Raw genomic sequence first — 22,299 nt, forward strand, 5'->3', positions numbered from 1 at the left:
TTAAGCATCTCAATTCTATCACGGCATGTTAAATTCCCACCTCAACAATAACTTTCATTGTTTTCTAAAATGTAACATTATTCTTGCTAACTTTTATTTATTTATTTTTATCTCCTTAGGCCCATGACTGCAAACATAACTCTCTTCACTTTACTACCAACATAGCATACTTATGCTTCTGATTTTATGTTATTTTTTCCCTTTATAATTTATCCAATTCTCATCCATTCAAGGTCCCAGTAAAATCTAGTCTCTCCTAAAAAAACCATTACTTCCAAATACTTAGAACTTTGAGAATAGATCCCGTTATCTAGAAAGTTGCAAAGTAAAGTGAGGTCCGAGCACCAGCAGCAGCAGCAACCCCTGGGAGCTTGTTACTAATGTCCCAGCCAAGAACCACTGACTATGAATTTGCCTCTTAGTAAGATCTCAAGGTGGTTTTTATGCACATTCATGTTTGAACAAGCATTGATCTGCTACACTCATAATGCAAAGTGGCCATCTTATGGAATCATCAGTTTCATTTATCTAGCTATTTTTTTAATAATATTGCTCAATGTAGTGATTCCCAGAAAATAATTCTATTCACGTCATTAGAAAGGGATATACTATCACAAGCTGCATTTGCTGAAAAAGGCGTAATAGATGTAATCTCTTTGCTGAGTACTATACAAGAGTAGAAATTGTATATGTGAATACGTATCTTTTATATGTGACCATAGTACTCTATTTACATTTCATTCAATACAAAGGAACAAATAGTGATGAATGCTGCATCATTTTCTTTGATAGTGTCAAACTTTGTATTCTTTAAAAAAAAAAGAGAGAACTAAATGAATCTGTTAACCCTTCAAATGGAAAGCTGAGATGTAACATTGCATCACCCATGTTGAGCACTGCAATGGCCTTGGCCAACCTGAGCACCTTTATTGATATGCTCATTTACATTTCAGGGGCTTACTGGCTGTAGTCTGGGGAATCTCAATATCCACTGAGGGGAAGCTGAGTTGGCCTCTTAGCTCATGTTTTAATGTAAATGAAAGAAAGTAGATGAATCAAGCCAAGTTGTTGCATGTTTCAGAAAGTTAATAGTCAATGTCCCTGTTAGATTATAAGAATCAAAGATTCAAAAGTGATTATTCAAATACTATACCCCAAATTACTACAGATACTCTATAGGCTAGATTCCATTGCATAAAACTAAACATTGATGCCTCTTCCCACTTCAACTAAAGTTAGATGATCAGTAATTGTAAGATACAAATGATGTGTTTAAGGAAGTTTGCCTGATTCATAGGAAAGCCAAGCAATGATTTATTCCACAGGATGCTTGCTGTGCTACAAATCAACCTGTCTGTTTGAGAAGTCTCACTTTCAGCAATTGATGTGATTCAGTTTTCAGTGTGCCATAAGAGGCCAGCCAGAAGAGAACAATGAATTAACCTCACAAAATCATCAGTAAGATCCTACCTAATTAGATCAGCTTATACATTTTAAAAAAGAGTGGAAACACGGAGTTCATTAACAGGTCATCTTCTATCCTAAGCCAGATAGAAATGCAAACCTGCCCAACCTATTCAACATGGATGTTCGCTAACAGAAAGGAGCTGTGATTTATTTTTTTTAAATGCCTGCATTCTTTGATTTGTACCAGATTTCTACATGAAGCCAATCTCTTAAATCTATGTGGTCCTGATTATGGCATTAACCATAAAAGTATGACACAAACTCAATTAAACTTTGTAATTCCTGTAAATGTGTTTGGAGGGCAAATTGAGAGAGAAACACTATTGTGCTGACAAAATAGATACTGAGGTCGTTGCATTTTAGATCAACACAGGAAAAATCTCCAAGGATTTGTCTTCTATTTCCATTTTCTAGATACATTTGAGACAGTTATTGAAAAATCAGATAGACAGTATTGTGGCCCTACAGTAAAGTTGTGTGACACTAATTACAAAAATCCCACGTAAACTGTATGATGTGTTCTGTAGGGAGTAGTGTATGTCACTATTTATGGACATTGAGCCCTAATATAAACTTAGAATGATGTGTAGGATTTTCTAAAAATCTGTTTGCTAAACAGGTGTTGTTCTTTAAATGGAACAGTTGTGTTTTTAATTTTGCTGTCAGAAACAATTAATGTGCCATTCTTTAATTTTATTAGTTGAATGCTTGATCTGCAACGGGGAAAATTATCGAGGTCTCATGGATCACACAGAATCAGGCAAGATTTGTCAGCGCTGGGATCATCAGACACCACACCGGCACAAATTCTTGCCTGAAAGGTAAATACTAATGAATCATGCTTTCATTGATTCTTTTACAAACCGTTATTCGCTCTATGACACAATGCTGTGGAAATTCTCTTTATATCATGTTTTCCTGATAGGTCATGAACATAACATTTAGAAATCTCAGAATGTTCAGTATTATTCTGACAGAATTTCTGGCCATTATGTTTGGTGGAAATAGTCTAAGCGCAAAGAGATTTAAGATGAGGTATATGAGAACACTGACTACATAGTTAACTGGTCAGAATTTCTGAAATCAGCATGGTCCTGAACACAAAATCATCAGTAGGGTATAGAGTGGAAACACTAAAAGAAGCTTCTTTCTCTCTCAGAGCAGAAACAAAACAAAACCAAAGCAAGGCACAGGGCCAATTCAGTGATGACCATGGTGGCAAGTGTTAGCTGTGGTTTGAGGTATTGCTACTAATCGCAGGAAATCTCCTTCTGAGACTCGGGTACTGCAGGGCAGGCTCATAACAGCATGACGTAAGTGTGCTCAAAAAAAGAGAGTAAAAAGTAGAACAAATCATTCAGGTTGCTTTATCCTGGTGTATTTTGAAATTGCCCATATAAAAAGCCTATTTGGAGACATCAGACAACTAAATCTGTCTTTTTTCCCCAGGAGTAAGTTTTGAGCTTAAATCATTATACCCCAAAAACTCATGTCTACTTTTGCCCATGTATTTTACATGAAACTTTCAAGGTGAAAAAAAAAAAGGAAGAAGTTCCTTTATTTTGATTATAGAGAATAAAAATACAAATAATTACACAGGAAACTCTGTCCCCCACCTTTCTTTGGAAATTACTATTAGGTGTTTTTTCTTTGTTCTTTTTCTTTATCCTTTTTTGTTTGTTGTTATCATTTTAAGTGAAATTAAAACTCCAGCTCATTTTTAAAATAAATGCTTGTCTTGTCATTTAACTGAGAGCAGAAGGGATATGGTAGCAATTAAAATCAAGTCACCAATTCAGGACTCTGTTAATTTGAAGGGAGGTGGGGTGTGGAGAAAGTGGTGTGATGAAGTTTCTCTCATTATCTGGTGAAGGTGAGGGCATGACCTCCAAAGGCTCTATTTCCAAAACTGAGCTGTCATTAGTAACGGCGCTATTGAAACTGAACTTTAAGTTTAAACTTTAAGCCTTCTCCAGAAGAGGACCTGTTTTCTTAATGAGCATTCTACATGAGGTCATGTTTTTGTAATCTGCCCTTAACTGGGTTCTAGGAGAAAGAGACTTGGTTTGGAACCTCACTTAGTGGAAAGGTACCACATGGACTTAACTTATTACCAAGAGGATGACACTCTATCCATAGTGGGATATGTAAATTAGTAGATTAGTCAGTGATCAGCAGTCCTTGTAAGGCAAAACAGAAAATGTCCTCTTTCCCCAACTAGGTGTAGACAACCTAAGTGGAAAGTATTTGTGAGCTGAGGGGTGGGTAGCGTTCAAGGCAGATTTACGTGACACTTTTCTTGGTGTGGTTTGCAGATATCCCGACAAGGGCTTTGATGATAATTATTGCCGCAATCCCGATGGCAAGCCGAGGCCATGGTGCTATACTCTTGACCCTCACACCCGCTGGGAGTACTGTGCAATTAAAACATGTGGTATGTTAAGGTCAAATTTATTGCTTCCTTTTCCTCCCACATACTGGATCTAAGCAGGTGATTATTAGCGAGACAGGTTAACAACTGTTTAACTTGATGCTTTAATGTGTGCAGGTTTTAATATTTTCAGAATGCGTTACATAATCACACCCAATATTTTGCATTTTCAGAGACTGATTATTTTGACAGAAATAAATATGCAAATGCACACATCCACAGAAAAAAATTTCACTTATGGCAAGGGCCCAAACATTCTAATGCTATCAAGAAAATTTTAAAATCCAGGAGAAAAAGACAGGAAATGTGTGCAGCATCAAAAGTCATTAGGATAGTAACAGCTAGGACCTTAGATCCTTACCTTCCAATCCTGTATCCTTTACCTGCCTTTCCTCCCCAGAGACATAGCATGAGCTCTCAACTGATGGTGAGCCTCTTCTGGTGAATGACAGAGGCAGCAATTTAGAATAATAAGTCCAATAGAAGTTTGTCACAGATGTCTCTAATCTCTATAGCTGATCCCAACCTCTCTGGCTGTCTTTGTACCCAGCCTCCATTCTGTTTCAATCTGTCTTGTAGTAATCCCTACAATCCTTTTGCTCTATGCTGGCCCATACCCAGCTTTTCTGAATTCATGATAAAAACTATTTTTTTAAACCTGTTTTGTAATGTTCCTTTCAATCTGTGAACTTGATCCTCTCCTTCATGGTTAAATCACACATTTTTGCTGTTCTATGAAATAATATTAAATAATGTTTTCATTTTTTTGAATACGGGTCTTATTTTTTTCAACTGGATCCTAAAATTCTTTAAACTCAATAGAATTGTGTAAATTTAGTAAGGTATAATAATGTTATAAATTGGCTTGACAATATAAAGTTATGTATATACGGACAGATATATAAAGCGAAATAACCTACATAAGTTCAGGCACCAACACCTAGAATAAAATATACAATTAAGAGGACATGGATTGATTTTTGTATATTTCAATACAGCAGAATGATAGGAAAATTCTGCTGAACAAACCTAATTCAATATTATCCACAGGATGGTATTGCCAAGGTAAATCTCTCTCCACCTAGACCTGCTAATAAAAGGAAATGTTTTAGACAACTCTTAATATTTTGGACAACAGTCCCATAGACAGAGGATGTACCTGGCATATATGAAATTTGTAGAATCTGGAAGCCTTTCAGAGTAAAACACTGTGTTCCAAGGAAACTGAATCATCTATTTTGTACTTAAAAATAAAGGATGATTCATGTGATAGTGTTTCTCTGTATAGATTGGGTTGGTTCCACTCATTGACTTGTTTCATTTTATTAGTCTTTCCATCATTCTACACCAGTTAGGTATAATAAACCAACTGTTTCCCTTCTTCTTTTTTTTTTTTTTAATTTGTGTATGTATGTGTGGTTTAGGTACTCTTATAAATCTTTGCTGGAATAAGACCAGTACAAACACACACACACACACACACACACACACACACACACACACACACACACACAGGTTCACCTGCACATTCCCCCTTATACTGGCAAGAAATCCAATGTTGCCCTCCTCTTGAGTTCCAAAACAATCTTTAGAGTAATTTTTTAAAAAGAGATTGAGAGAGGCAAGAAATAGAATGACTACAACACATTCTAGCTATTAAGTAGGTTTCTTTTTTCTCTTCTGTCTAAAAAGGAGTTGGCTAGCTATGCAAATAAGCATGCTAAAATTCCAATGCCTTTGTTAAGCAGAGGATACTGTTTATAGGATATTAAAGTGGAGGAACTATCATTGAAATATAGATGAAATATATATGGCTATAAGAGACAATACTTTTATTAAAGTGTATGAAATAAAGCTGACATTCTGGAAAGCATAAGAGATAATTTATGAATATTCTTTCAAATGTTTTGGTTCACATATATAGTAAAGCATATAATGCAAAACCAAAAATTTGGCAGTGGATTCAATTGTGCTTCTATTTTCTACTGTGGCATAACAAATTACCTAAACCTTAATGTCTAACAACAACACATGTTTATTATCTCATATTTTTTGTGGGTCAGGAGTCCAACCATAACTCAAGTGAGTTCCATGCTGGGGTCTCACAAGGTCCTGATCAAGGTGCCCACCACACCTCTGGTCTCATCTGAAACCACGTTGCATTTAAAGCTTACTAGTTTTGACAGAATTCATTTTCTTGTGGTTCTAAGGCTGTGGTATAAATCTTCCAGAATCTGCCTAACCTTCTCTGACACATGACCCTCTCTACAAGATGGCAGTTTACTTCTTTAAGGCCAACAGGATAACATCTATCCAACTTTGAACTTTTGACCGCTAGACTCATTCTTAAAGAGCTAACTTAATTATGTCAGTCCTGCCTAGGTTTATTTCCCTTTTAATTCACTTATAGTCACTGATTAGGGACTTTAATTACATATGCAAAATCTCTACAACTTTGTTGTATACCATAACCTAATCACAAGAATAGCTCTCATTGTATTCAGAAGTTGTATCCACACACAATGGGAGAAGGTTATGCAGTGTGAACATCAGTGGGTGGATCTTGGGGACAACGGATGTATTTACTTGTACTGGTTTTAACAGATAATTATCATTTTTTTATTTGTATCATTAGCTGGGCCACTTTTCTAGTTTTCTCTTAGTCCAGTCTAGCAGAACTCATTCTAGATTTTCTGTTTCTAAAAAAAATAATAATGATAATGATTATATCACCTACTCTCTAGAAAGTTGAAGGGGAATTTTTTTAACTCTTGTTTTATTATAGAATAACTGCATTAGAAAACCATAATTATCACCATTGATTTAACACCTACAGAGAGGTGCTTTGCCTTGTAGAATTAACAATCCTTATTTCATTCCTAGCAAATGACTGCAATTAGGCCAGTGAAGAAAGGGGTGAAGACATGGGTGGCTGGAGCAGTATGGTAATTGAAGATGTGGTAAAACGTGATTGATATGGGCAGGGTAGGGGTAAAAACAGAAAACTGAAAGAAGTTGAGAAAAATTAAGTTGATATGAAGCAGATCAGGTAGGACCCAAGAGTAGCTCATTCAGTTGCTAGGAGAAACACTGAAAAATTAAGCAGGGGGAGGGATCTTATCTCACTTGTGATCTAGAATACTGATCTCCAAACTGGTGTCCATGAGACCCAGGAAAACACAAAGACTCTCCTCAGGCCCTTTAAGCATGGATCACATAAAGGGCTCAAGTTTCATCTCCTCTTCTCTCATGTGAATTCTTTTTTTTTTTTCTTATTTTTTTATTGCATTTTAGGTTTTGGGGTACATGTGCAGAGCATGCAATACAGTTGCATAGGTACACACATGGCAGTGTGTTCTGTTTGCTTTCACCCCTTCACCCACATTTGGCGTTTCTCCCCAGGCTATCCCTCCCCACCTCCCCCACCCACTGGCCCTCCCCTTTTTCCCCCAATAGACCCCAGTGTTTAGTACTCCCCTCTCTGTGTCCATGTGTTCTCATTTTTCATCACCCACCTATGAGTGAGAATATGCAGTGTTTCATTTTCTGTTCTTGTGTCAGTCAAAGGCCCTAGAAACTGCCTAACCTTCTCTGACACATGACCCTCTCCACAAGATGGCAGTTTACTTCTTTAAGGCTAACAGAATAGCATCTATCCAGCTTTGAGCTTTTGACCTCTAGACTCTCTCTTAAAGAGCTAACCTAATTAGGTCAGTCCTGCCTAGGTTAATTTCCCTTTTATTTCACTTATAGTGAACTGATTTAGGACTTTAATTACATATTAAGGATGATGCATGTGCTTCTCAGAAGTCAGGCACATCAATACCCCTGCCCTCTCACACTGCCGCCCTTTCCTACTTTACTGCACAATGACAACCTTCCCATTCCTCCTGAATGCTACTGTAGCTCATTGTCCTTGTTTTAAAAACCCTGGGGACACTAAACATATATATAGGTGCATGTGGTTAGTGTATGTGTGTATTTTTCTCTTAGAAACTTTTGGTCACAAAAATGAATAAAAATCTTTCAGAGAAGTATGATGAAGCGAGGAATAAAAGACTATTCAACACAAAATACAACACAGGCCTATAAGGCAGTAAGCAGTGAGACAAACAAGGTGAGGAAGGACTAAAACAATATCAAAAGGGTGGAATGTACAGTATAAAATGACAAATTGATTATACTAGGAAATGGGATAGACAGAAACATCTAAAATATTTCCAAGTTATTGGGTAGATGATGTATATATAAGAGAGGCATTGATTTGAGGAGAAAGATCAGAGCTTTAGTTCTGCTTATATTGAGATGCAGGTGCTTGGCATCCTTGTTCATAGGACATCTAAGTTCATTCTTCTACAGAAGGTCAAGAAAAGTCACAAGTGAGCAGGGATAGCAAAGCCTTGGGCTTCACCAATTCCAGCCAGCATATTGAGAATACAAAGAGGGCTGTTTGCCCCTTTCTCTACAGCATTCATTCAGTAAAATTTTCTGAAAATTTTGTCAAACACTTTTCTAGTAGCTGGGATACAGAAGTGAATACAACAGATCAAGGCCTATAACAAGATGGAAAATTCAGAGCTTTAACACAAACCAGTAAAGCAAAAGATGACACTGCCTTGATATTAGGGTATTCCCACCTGCCAGCCGAAGTTTGAATGCTGCTCTCCTTTTATTTGTTCAAAAGCTGAATGAACTACAGATTTGTTCTTGTCACTTTGCTTCAAACCTTCTATGTTACAATCAGTGTATCACTCAAAGTAAAGAATGAATGTTGCTCATTGTCTAGCAAATGTGTGCCAGGGTGCTCTGGGACACCCTTTTAAGACTTTTCACACTGTAATTCTCAGCAGGGGATATATACCCAAATGTCATCAGCCCACAAATATTTTGTGTATATACTTTTTAACAGAGTTTTGAGCATATGGAATTTTAAGACATCACAAATTTATAAAAGATTGGAAGTCTTGCATAGTGCCGGAATGAAGTCCTGATTTTCTTATTGTTTTCCCTGATTATAACTTCATATCCTGAATAACAGTTGGTTCTATATATTAGGTCACTGCTTTTCAGAGATAAATAATATTTGTTGAATTTATTGTATTTTTAAAAGTTTTATTAAGTTCAGACATACATGTGCAGGTTTGTTATGTAGGTAAACCTGTGTCATGGGGTTTTGTTGTACAGATTATTTTGTCACCCAGGCATGAAACTGAGTACCCATTAGTTATTTTTCCAAATTCTCTCTCTTCTCTCCCTCCATTCTCGGGTGGGCCCTAGTGTCTATGGTTCTCATCTATGTGTCCATGTGTTCTCATCATTTAGCTGCCACTGACAAGTAAGGACATGTGGTATTAGTATTTTTTGAAGTAAACTTCAACAGGTCCCTGGCAATTTAAAAGCTTTCTTGTGAGTGATACCCCTTAGAAATCACATTGAGTATTGAGATCAGTTCACAATCTTCTTGCACTGAAGATACCTTTATACTCTTTGACATTATTAGGAAGCCCAAATTATCTGTGTGGACTATATGAATCCATGTTTGCCATATTAGAAATTAAAACAGAAAATTCAAAACATTTATTAATTCATTTAAAATAGCAATAAGGCCATTGGATATTAATAAATATATTCTAATGAAAAATAGCAAAGTCAGTGGCATTGTCAACTTTTTAAAATTTAGCATTTAAAAAAATTCTTTGATGACACCTTAATTGAAGACAGCTGGGTGTCTTGTATTTGCATCTTGCCTTCAGTCTTTCGGGATATCACATATCATGTGCTATCTGAAAATTTCATGGTTTGAAGAATAAATGATCTCTTAATATTAGTATGAAAATAGTTTTGATTTCCTGGACTCCTGAAAGGATCTCGGGAACCTCAAGTGTCCCAGGATCCTCTGAGAACAACTTTTTGCTATATGTCAGAACATGTAAGACTGATGTATCCCCTTAAGAGTACACTAGCTAGTATTTACCTGTGGGCTTCTCCAATTTTCCTCAGCCCTCGGCACCAGCAATTCAGCTCTTCTCTTATTGATTATCTTTTACTCTGATTTTCTTCATGAATCCTCTAAAGGGGGGATGGGAGGGTCTGTTCAACCTTTTAAGGTCTTTTTTGCATGATTGGTACCATTATTTACCCAGTTTAAGATCCAAAAGCCTGGCATAATCCTAGACATAGTCTTCTTCTTCACTCTTCACATTTTATGCATCACCAAGTCCTGTCAATTTTATCTCATATATAATGATATACCAAGGGAGTATCATTTTTTAACATGAATGGCCTTCAGAGTAAAGTATCTCTATCTACTATTTTTCCTTGCAAAAGAGAATGTTTTCAAAAATCTGATTATATCATTCCTCATCTATAGAATACCGCCCCACACACACATACACACACACACACAAACCCCACCTCTACACACAAAAACCCTTCATTGGTTTCTTTTGATCTTAGGACAATGACAAAACAAAACCATCTTTTACCCCCTACCTATATTTCTAACCTTATATATGACTTCATATACCTCCACGTTTCTCTCTGGGCTCTCTTGCTCTCTGTTCCAGCCACAGTGATTTTCTTCCTTTGCCTCATTTTTTCCATGTTCTTATTAATAGTGTATATTACCCCAGCTATGCTTTCTGCCTTCAAAAAAATTTTACTTTCTTCCTTACTTCATTGGCAGCTCCTCATTTACATTTCAACTAAGTTATCACTTCCTTCATTTGAGCTCCTTTAGTGTATTATCTCCATACATTCTTATGATAAAATTTAATTTATAAATTAGGCACAGTAAGAGATTAACAACAACAATAATATTGAATACTGATAACAATATGCCAGCATCACTATTCTTGTGCCTTGGAGCCATTGTTAAGTACAGTAAAGGTTATTTGAGCATAAGCACTGCAAAATTATGACCGTTGACCTGATAACCCAGAAGGCTACTAAGAGACTAAATGGGCAGGTTACATGCACAGCACTGGACAAAGGGATGAGTCACATTTGAGGCAGAACAGAACGGAGTGTGCAGTTTGAAACGTATGAATTGTTTACTTCTGGAATTTTTTATTTAATATTTTTGGATGATGGTTGACCACAGGTAAATGAAATGGTAGAAACCAAAACTGCAGATAAGGAGGAACTCCTACACTTAAGTGCCCAGAAACACTTTAGAAGTGAGACCTAGGCAGATCTTTGATATCTAAGGTTTGTATTCGAGGTATTGCTATGAAGTGAACTGTGTCGCCAGCCAAATTCATATGTGGAAGCCCTAACTCCCGTTGTGACTATATATGGATATAGTGATTATAAGTGGTAATTAATGTTAAATGAGGTCATGACAGTGGGCCCTCATCTGGTAGAATTGGTGGCCTTATAACAAGAGAAAGAAGAGAACTCTTATTTTTCTATCGTGTTAAGGACATAGCAAGAAAGTGAACATTTGCAAGCAAGGAAGAGAGCCCTCACCACAGACCCAATTGGCTAGCACCTTGGTCTTGAACTTCTCAGCCTCCAGAACTATGAGAAGATAAATTATTTTAGTTTAAATCAACAAATCTGTGGTATTATGTTATGGCAGCATGAGCAGACTAATATAGGTATGTTGCCATTGGAAACAAATACAAAAAAATCTTTTCCCTTAGTAACCAATGAACATTTCACTTTAAAAGAACAGTCATCTTTTAAAATTCAGTATGTTTGTATGATAAGAAAATAATTTTTACAAATTGTATACAATTACAAAATAATTTTTACAAATTATTTTCTTCCTTAGAGAAAGCTGATTGTTTCTTTGAGTTTTGCTAATTTATCCAAGTCCAAAATACAGATTCATAGGAATAAAATCTTGTGTCCTGAGTCAGAAAATACCAATGCTATCCATACCCTTTCTCAGGGGAAAAATCTTTTACTTGGAGGTCTCTTCCAAATTATCTTCTAAAGAATAAAGCTATGGAATTGAAGACCTTTCACGAAAGTCTTGTCTCCTGAGCATTCTGTACCAGAAAAAGCTTGGATAAAATCCAGGGAAAAGTTTCAGATATGAATCCTGGCTTTACATGGAAAGCAAAAGTGCAAGCAATTTCAGGTTCATATTTTGGAGGTCTTTACTACTTTCCCATGTCAATTTTAAAAAAAGAAGCTCTTTAAATTTATAATGAGCTTGATCCTGGTCTTCATGGCCCACAGAGCACAAGTACTGTTGATGGGAGAGTGGCTTTATTACACACTGTTCTCAATCTCGAGGGACCGTCATAAAGTAAATTCCATTTCAGTTGCTCTTCAGTAGCTGGGAAGAAGCAGTTGGTTAGGTTGAACTACTCCAAGGGATAATCGGGTATTTGTCTGACAGCCTATGAATTGACTTATTCTACCTATAGGAAAAAGAGAAGCAATAGCTTGTCTCCATTGGAAAATCTGGGTTTTCTTTTGGTGGGGATGTTTGGGGCAGCCTAGGGGTGGTGGAAACTGCAGACATAAGAATTTACTCATCATTCATATGAAGCTTACAGAGCCCTGGGTGTTGCTCTTTGTAATATCCTTATGCACTTCTCCTTTCCAGCTACCATCCAGACCTCCATAAAGGCCCTGTGGCCTCTCTGCAAGGCTTTGGCCAGTCCTTCAAAGAGAAAAGTAATCAGATTTTTAAAATTAGTGATCTTGTTCTATTGGTCTCTGTTGGGAGGCAAGATGCTTGTCCCAAGAATTAGACAACAGTGAATACTCTTTGTCTCAAGAAAAAAATCTTTCGAATTTTAAAATTCCCTTCCAAACTTTGTAACAATCAGATCACAGCACAACCAAACCAGCAAAGTGAAATTAATGTTCCAAGAGGCACTCATTGTATTTGATCATATTCAAACAAGACAGTGAAAAATTTCGGTAGCAAAAGTTGTTTTCCTTAAAGCATTTCCAAACAGAAAATTTTGTGTCAATCATCAAAGGAAAGCATTCCTTTACTCAAAGGCCACTGAAGATTACATAAATATCTTTGCCTCTGCTTCCAAGTGGTAGCCGCTACTGAAACCCCTGGTAAAAGATTTTATTTGTAAGAACTCTCAGACGAGTTCCAGGTATTTTCAGAGTGAACTTGGTAGACATGCTTGCAAAAATATTTGTGTATGTGGGGATGCTGTATTTTAAAAGCCAGTTGCTTTGTCTACTCAATCAACTTCAGGTGAAATTTGGGAATCTTTCTGTGCTTTTCTGACATTTTAGTTTGGCCAATGGAGATTTTTCAAAACCCTCCCTTACTCAGGTCCCATGTTGAAGCATCAAGTACAAAGGAATGCCTTTCCCAACATTTAATAACCCTTTCCAAATGGATTGTCATGAAACATTTGTTTTATTTTTGCACGCAGTTTTGATATTTATACAGCAGGGCTGCAGGAGGAGTTTGTTTTACTGCCACTGAGGAATAATGAATTTTGTTTGAATAGTAAGTATGTGAGCAGCAGAGATCAAACATTTATATCACAGTTAAATGGTCTATGGACAAATCATTCATCATGGTCCTCATCAGATATTTATTAAATGGCTACATGGAGACTTCATAATAACTCTTATTTATTGATGAAAACTATTTACCTTGTCATACTAATATATCTTTATTCGCCTGTATTATTTATTCTATACATTGCCACCAGAATTATGTAGTTTTTATTTATGAGGTGACGCCTAGCAGTTGAATGTCAAAGGGAATAAATACAATGCACTAATTTCAAAGGATATTTTGGAGTTAAAGAAAAATACTAGCTAAATATTCTAGTTTGTTTTTAAAATAATGATAAATATTCCCCATGAATTAAAACATGAAAAAAAGAAAACAATTAAGTTGTTAGAGTTAAACCTATTTTCAAGTTATGGATGTTTATTAAAAGATGAAAAATAATAATGCTATAATTTAGATTCTTTACATCTTAAAGCCTAATGAAAAAGTTATATTTATTTGGTAAAATATAATATTTATATTAAAGTAATTCTTTGTATTTTGTAGTTTAAAAAACTCTAAAAGGTTTTATTTTCTACCTCCAAATTAAAATATATTAAATAGTCTAAATTATTTAATCCAAATTGAGCATTTTGGTTTTTATTTAACCATTTAACATACTTTTTTAAATGCATGTTTAGTGACTATTCCAGTTTATATTAAATGCTTTAAAATATGCTAGTAAGTTTAGAAAAACAACTGTTCAACATAATAGTTCAAATGATGAGATTTATATCATTGCTATTTTTAAAAGTGAAAGATTCTTTAATTAAATCTGGTTGGAAACCACCAGTTGAAGTAGAGAATTAGCACTAACAATATGTGTCTGAATTGACATTGAAGTTTTAGTGAATAAATTAACACTGAACAATGTTCCTGAATATTTTTAAGCAAGTAGTCTTTCCTTTGACTTGGGGTTTTGATAATATAGATCTTCAATTTTGCAGAGGTTCTTAAAATTTTATACTTTGCTCTCAAATAAGGAATATGTTTATCCTTTATGAGTATTTACATTTTATCATTCCTCTTAATGTTTCCTGATTATCATGGGATTGCTTATAGCTACTCATTGAACCTGCCAGGTATTGATATTTTAATAAATTGTGATCATCTATGTCTACCCTACTATCTCCCTTTTTATAAGGTATATATCCACTTGTTTCTGAGTTTAAGGCTCTAATATTGCTTCAGATTATAACTATCATGGGTCATTTCAGCAAGAGTGTAACTTTAAAATGTTATTTATGAAAAAATTACTTTGAAATTCAAATTACCCTTGACTAATAACGTGGAAAAATTACTTTGAAATTCGAATTACCTTTGACTAATAAATAACATGCTCTAGAAATGATAGTTGATATTTAATCTTACACTGACAATGTAGATGACTATATTTACTCTCTCACTGCTACCCAGGCATATCTTTACAATAGGAAGTTACCTTCACATAGTAGAGGAAACAGCCTTTTGAAGCTGCTTCCATATTTAGAAATTTCATCAAATAGTGTTCAAAGCCTTAATCATATCTGAATATTCCTCTTATTTATTGTTCTGATTCGTATCTGGTAGATCATACTTGTGTCTAAGGAGTGGTGTGTTAATTTTTCATGGGCAGAGGCTTGAACTAGTTTCTCAGTGAGATGCCAAAGATGGCTGATTGACATCTGAACTCATCAAGACTGCATCTGTGAGTTATGCGTGCAGTACAAGAGCAGTGTTTGAGATGAATAGTTCAGTAGTAAACAATCAAAATAAAACACATAAATTGAATAGGAAAGTAAAAGAGTTATGGTACCTGAGGCAGACAGTGAAGTCTATGAGATTAGAGGAAGTGTGTTTGCACTGGCTGCCCTAACTCTGAACTCCCTTCAATTGTCACGACTAAGTCTTGACTGAGGTCACAAGTTTGCTGCTCTAGAACTTGTGCCTAAAATTGTTCTTCTAGCATGTTAAGTGAATGAATTGATAGATGCCCAAGGACATTTATTTTTTGTCTGCTTTCCCATCAGTTTTATAACTAGATATGAAATATAGCATATTGACCTTTTACCTGTTTTAGAGTTACCACCTTTTAAAACTTCCCTATACACATTCAGTTTCCTCATGTCATTTAACAGTTAATTCAAATAGTGAGAAATAGAGTAATTTAATGGCATTTGTATTGATGAAACATAGTTCCTGAGGACCTATGAAATCCATCTTATTTTGTATTTCATCAAAGACCTTTGTGTTGATGAAGTACGTAATAGTACTAAAATTATAAAAGACTTGCAAAATTAGCATCAACTTTTTCTATACAAGCCATTTCCCCAAGTCTCATAATTTCTGTTCTTCCTAAAATCAATATATATCATAAATATCAACATGGATGAATTCTGTAGGCTATCAGCTCTCAATTACCACTTTATGGGTCAATGATGGAACATTTTTCATCTTCATTTGAATTTCTTTTTAATTTTGGATATTTCTGAGTCATATTTCTATTCTCCAAAGCAGATATATAAAACATTAAAACACCTTTTAAATGGGCTGCAATAAAGTTATTTAAAAGGAATTTACTGGAAATTTCTATAGTACAACTTATTTCAGTAATTAGGGTGGTCATTAAGGAAACATTTTCTCTTTTTTCACAAAACTTCATAGAATAACTCTAAGCATAGGCTATTGTTTGGTTTGCCTAAGGTTAACTCATAGAATGCAATGAAATAAAGCATTCAAATACATAAGGTAGCAATGGTTTATATGAAAGAAATGTTTAAATGAAATTTAAGAACTATTAAAACATTTACATTATTAAATATAGAAAACTTTCATAGACATCCCTAGTCATTGAAGGCATTTCTAATTCTGGCCTGTCCTTTGTACAGTGGTGCATTCAATTCCAAAACGGATGAATCAATGAAATTTACTCAAATCTTAAACTGTCCTAGAGGCTGCTGACCTGAGTTTCTTCCAGAGGCATCTTGAATGGCCATTTAGATTGTGAAGGTAGTTGGGAAGTTTACACGTTTATCAAACCATAAACATTTTCATGTATGTTTTGAGAATATATATGAATTTTAATTGCTCTGGAATGTTTTGAGTTATATTTTGTTTGAATAAACATTATACATAGAGACCAAATTGTGGTAAAAATTTAATTTTACACTTTTTTTACTTAGTAACTGAAGGTTTTATGATCTTCATGAAGTATAGTAAGCATTGAAGTTGGACTAGGAAAAAAAGCAGGAAATAGTTCATCCTAGCAATAACTGATTTTTTTCTTTATTGTCAACAAGTTGATTAAAAATATTTAATATGTCAGCTTAGAATTTATTATTTATTTATTTTTTTTTTGGAGGTGGACTTTCACTCTTGTTGCCCAGGCTAGAGTGCAATGGTACAATCGGCTCACTGTAACCTCCACTTCCCTGGTTCAAGCCATTTCTTGCCTTAGCCTCCCGAGTAGCTGGGATTATAGGCAACTGCCACCATACCTGGCTATTTTTGTGTGTGTGTGTGTGTGTATTTTTAGCAAAGACAGGGTTTCAACATGTTGACCAGGCTGGTCTTAAATTCCTGACCTCAGGTAATCTGCCTACCTCAGCCTCCCAGTGTTCTGGGATTACAGTTGTATGCCACCATGCCTGGCCAGAATATATTCATTATATTGGAGGAAAATTTCATTATCACTTAGTATGTACTTATAAGCAAGTTAATTTTAGAAGTAATTGACAGTCATTTCAGAAACACTACCTATTCAGCATATGTAAGTTATACATGTGGAAGTAAAATGCATTTAAGTAACTTCAATAAAAAACTAATTTAGGATTTGAATGAAAGGGAAATTGGAAGGAAGACAGTAATGATGTGAAGTTAAATTTCTAATTTTATATGTTTTTTTGTTTGTCTTTTTACCAGTAGCTGACAGTACTATGAATCACACTAATGTTCCTATGGAAACAACTGAATGCATACAAGGTCAAGGAGAAGGCTACAGGGGCACTGTCAATACCATTTGGAATGGAATTCCATGTCAGCGTTGGGATTCTCAGTATCCTCACCAGCATGACATGACTCCTGAAAATTATAAGTGCAAGTGAGTAAAAGAGGCAAATGTTATACATTTCAGTAGGCTCTAAGGGAAATGAGATAGAGTGGTTACTTTTTACTAATTTTGTGTTCGTGATCAAACTTTAGTGTGCCCAGTGATAATCAGGAATTAAAAAGCAGATTATTCCTCCGCTCAGAGATTTTGACTTTTTCAGTCTGGAATTTGGTCCTCAAATATGCATTTCATTAACCATTCTAGGTGGTTGGAATCCAGAGGGTAGATTCACTATGCTTTGGGAAACACATCCATAGGTGGTTTCTGATCATAGCTTTGCTCTTGTGAGTCTGTTTAATAAATCAATTAATAGTAATGGTAGCCTGGGATGTTTCAAAATACTGCTTTCTTAAATTTTCATATTATCTTTGGGAGGATTGCACATTTTTCCTCTTGAAAGAATAGAAAGAAAAGTAACACTACTAAAGAGATACTAGCCTTAAAATTCTGTGAATAAAATAATTTTTCAAAGCTTAAATGAATGTGTTGCTTTGTTTCTCCATTTGCTTTGAAAAGTGAAGAAGCAAAACAAAATGTAGATGACTCAAGCCAAAGAAACTGCCCTTGAATATCAATTACATAACTGTGCATTCTCTATGGGTACTTTTTACACCACTTGACTTTAGTAGACAGACACAGACACAACGCCACGTGTTTTTAAATTGTCCACCTTGTTATGTGGAACATAAAATGACTGCTTTTGAAATTTGTAACACATACATCATTCATAGTGGCTTTCCTGAAATAGCACCTATAAATTACATATATTGGCTTTATGTAATTGGTTTTTAATAAGACAGCCTAACATTTCCGAATGAAGATCTATGAGCACTAGTGGCCATCCACCATAGGAGAGGAGAGATTTGTGTGTGTACGTGTGTGTGTGCATGCACAAGATTTAGCTAGTTCCATTATTTATTTGTTTAGATAGTAAACATTAATCTAAGACATTTTTCCCATTAGTTTATAATAACTAAGATTTTTTTTTTCCTATTAGTTTATAATAACAACATTAATGGTTGTCATTCTGGGTTTATGTTCATTTCCACCGAAGCAATTCACCCTCTATTCCTGACCCATGTGTTTCATACCTGAGAAATACATCAAAGTAGAGAAAACAAAGAAACAGAGAAAATGTTAGTTATAAGGGACAAGGGAGATAGTGTCAGTGCCATTCACATTTTTGTTGACTTCTAATGACTGGTAATACCCAATAAGAAATTGTATATGTGCAGATACCTAGTGAAAATCATCTGTAAGAAAAACAGAATGATTATAAAAATTTAATTCACAGACTTCACAATTAAAACTTAATTATCAAAATTTATCTGTTATCTCTTAGCAGAATTTATGTTATCCTTTCTTAATTTTGTTATTTGGTTTAAATAACCAAACATTATTAAGAAACAAAGCTTGTGCTGTGTTATAAAACTGATAAAATCCCACTCAACTCTTTTCTCAGGACATTGATTTACCATTTACTATTTGTGATCCAGTATTGAGGGGTGTACTGGTCAGGTGTCTCTACTAAATATTAAACATTACTTGCCCCAGTACTGAGACCTTACAAATGGCAATCTTTGGAACACTGTAACTGAACAATACTGCCTGTGATGAATCTACATGAATCATAAACTCATCAATTCACCTTAGTAATTGTAAATCATTCTTCCTTCAAGTGAAGGGTAAGGACTTAGTAAAAATATTTGAGCAAATCTTGACTTTCATTCTTGCTTCATCTAGATTATTTATTGAGGTGCTTCTAGTACAGATTTTAAAGTCGGTCCAAACTAGGACTTTGATAGCCCTGGATCTTCAATTAATTGGCTTGTCTAAATGAACAATCCAAATGATTAAACTGAGTGATTATTTATGTAAAATTGCAAATCTGGCCAGGCATAGTGGCTCACACCTATAATCCCAGAACTTTGGGAGGATGGCTTAAGGTCAGGAGTTCAAGACCAGCCTGGGCAACAAAGGATGACTCCATCTCTACCAAATAATAGAAAATAAAACCAAAGTGTGTGCAAAGTTTATGTAAAATATGATGCACATGTTTTATACTGACATAATTTTTAAAATATAAGTATAAATTTTTTTTCATCTATTTCATTTACTAATTTTATAAGAAGGCTAAAGGTTTGAGTATGGGTTATAAACACTTACTATACAATGGCTTTAACCATTGGCGGTTAATGTTCTTATATCCTTAAATAATAGTTTATGTCAAGACCTCCTTTGATTAGGTAGGACTAGTATTTGTTGATTTTCTAACCAAACACAAGCTTTTTCCTTAAAAATTTCTCAGTTTCCAATGGTCTATGTGGATATTAATATAATTGTATAATAGTACTTCTAATTGGACCTAAGTGATACAAATACTGAGGTTTCCAAAGACTGAATATTAAGTTAGTTAAATTAGTAACAAGGAATCTGTGAAATAGAAGAACATACTTGCTTAAAATTAGAGTGCATATTTAACACTTTTTATCACAAAATGCACATTTTATTTAATGTGAACCTTATTTATATTAAAATAGAAAATCATTAAAATTATTTTACATACAGAGAATTTTAGCATAGACTTTTTTTCTTATTAGAAACTCTAAACTTCTAATTAAAATACTGGTAAAATGAAGGATATACATGTACTACATTTCATTTTGTTCTATAGTTTGTTTCTCTGTAGTATAACAAGGTCTTAACTTTATAGAAATATTTGTAAAGATTTTAGGTAGCCTCTTTAAATTGATAAAGACTTGCTTTGTAATTAAAATAAATTGATGCAACAAATTAAATAAATCAAAGAAATACAGAACTTTAGGAAAAAATAGCTATCATATTTTTTATGGCACAGATTTGAATAGATTGAACTTCCATTTTAAATGAGAGTAGTTAATGACTATTGATAATAACCCTTCTTTCACAAAAAGAGATACACGTTGTTTCTACATAATATATGGGCCATGAACATGTAATAAATAACAGCCAATGTTTTGAAATGGTACCAATGGAGAGAGCCTAAATCTTGAGACTGAGTGAGAAGAATGCAGTGATACCATTTCTCTCTTTTTTTGAAGCAGTAATGTTTGTGTGAAACTCTAGGCCTGTAGAAGGAAAAAAATATTAACATATGACAGCATTTATTTGTGTAGTGTCAGTTATGTATACTGAGTTTTAAATTGTTATAGCTATCCTAACTCCGAAAACTTAGAACTCTATTTATAAACATGCATACATTCTGGAATTCTAGAAATGTAATAGCACTGACTTCACCAATGTAAGAACTCTGGCAATTTACATTAACATGCTTTTTCTCAACAGAGACCTACGAGAAAATTACTGTCGAAATCCAGATGGATCTGAATCACCCTGGTGTTTCACCACTGATCCAAACATCCGAATTGGCTACTGCTCCCAAATTCCAAACTGTGACATATCAAATGGACAAGGTAATAGCTGACATTCTGCAGGGTGGGCATGATTAAATTCAGGGGAAATGTCTAAAGGGAGGACACATTTTACAGCATAAGAGCTACTTCATGCTGCCCTGGTTTTGCCAGCTAGCAAACAAAATCGCCAAGTTTGAAGTTGGATTTCTCTTACGTATTTATTCACTGAACATTTATTTATTTAGCTGAGTACATGCTGCTACCAGGCACAGTTCTAAGCCCTGGAGATATACCAGTAAACAAAACTAAGCTGTCTGACCCCTTGGAGCTATTATCTAACTGATAGAAAAGAAGCAAAATAAAAATGAAAATGGGAATATTACAGTAGTTTATCATAAGTAGTAGAGAAAAATGTTCCTGAGTTAGAAAAGAAGGGTGCTTCTGTTTTATATTTGAATGTTCAGGGAAGATCTTACTTGCTACATTAACACGTAAGAAGGACCCAAGGGCAGTGAGGGAGCAGCGTGTGCCATGCCATGCACATATATGTGTAAGAGTATTCTAGACAGGGAAAACTGCAAATGCACATGGTGTGAGATGAGAGAGTTCTGAGAAAGTTAAACAAATAAGCCCATCACCATAGCTAGTATAAAATAAGTAAGATGAAGAGTAATAGGAGATGAGATTAGAGAGGCAATCGGGCTAAAGTTGCATCAGCCTTTCAGGAACTGTAAAGGTTTGCACTTTTGTTTTGAAAGAGAAGGGACCCCACAATCTGACTTGAGTTTTAACTGGATCACTCTGGCTTCATTCCAGGAAATAGCTAGAATTCTTGACAACAGTTAAAACAGGAGATCCAACGAAGTGGTTGTTTTAATAATTCAGACTAGAGATGGAAGTGACAAGTCCCTGGGTGTTAGCAGTAGAGCTGCTGGATAATGGTGGGATTTGAGGGAGATCACCATTATATTTGGAAACACAGATACCATTGAAGATAACTGTCTCAGGGAGCAGTAGTCAAGTTAGATTGAAATAGATTTTTAAGTCAAAAAATAATAGATGCTGGTGAGGTTGCTGAGAAAAGGGAATGCTTATACCCTGCTGGTGGGAATGTAAATTAATTCAGCCACCTTGGAAAGCAACATGGAGATTTCTCAAAGAACTTAAAATACAACTACCATTCAATGCAGCAATCCCATTACTGAGTGTATACCAGAAGGAATATATATCGTTCTACCATAAAGACACAGGGATCCATATGTTTATTGTAGCACTATATATAATAGCAAAGACATGGAATCAACCTACATGCCCATCAATAGTAGACTGGATAAAGGAAATTAGGTACATATACACCATGGAATACCACACAGCTGTAAAAAAGAATGAGATCATGTCCTTTGCAGCACATGGAGGTTATTATCCTAAGTGA

The 22,299-nt window shown here is 34.9% G+C and overlaps 1 protein-coding gene across 4 annotated transcripts in view; it reads left to right on the forward strand.

The window, feature by feature from the left end:
- HGF (hepatocyte growth factor) overlaps positions 1–22,299 on the forward strand; it is a 75,151-nt gene that overhangs the window by 22,644 nt on the left and 30,208 nt on the right. For 2 of the 4 annotated variants that reach the window (XM_009002557.4, XM_009002558.4), the window contains exons 7-10: positions 2,168–2,288; positions 3,783–3,901; positions 17,289–17,466; positions 20,800–20,927. In XM_009002557.4, coding sequence (XP_009000805.1) covers positions 2,168–2,288; positions 3,783–3,901; positions 17,289–17,466; positions 20,800–20,927 — 546 coding nt within the window. The remainder of the gene's footprint in view (positions 1–2,167; positions 2,289–3,782; positions 3,902–17,288; positions 17,467–20,799; positions 20,928–22,299) is intronic. The other 2 variants (XM_002751657.7, XM_009002559.5) reach the window with 1 other exon arrangement.

The sequence above is a fragment of the Callithrix jacchus genome, chromosome 11 (assembly GCF_049354715.1).
Source record: "Callithrix jacchus isolate 240 chromosome 11, calJac240_pri, whole genome shotgun sequence".
Taxonomy (NCBI): Eukaryota; Metazoa; Chordata; class Mammalia; order Primates; family Cebidae; genus Callithrix; species Callithrix jacchus.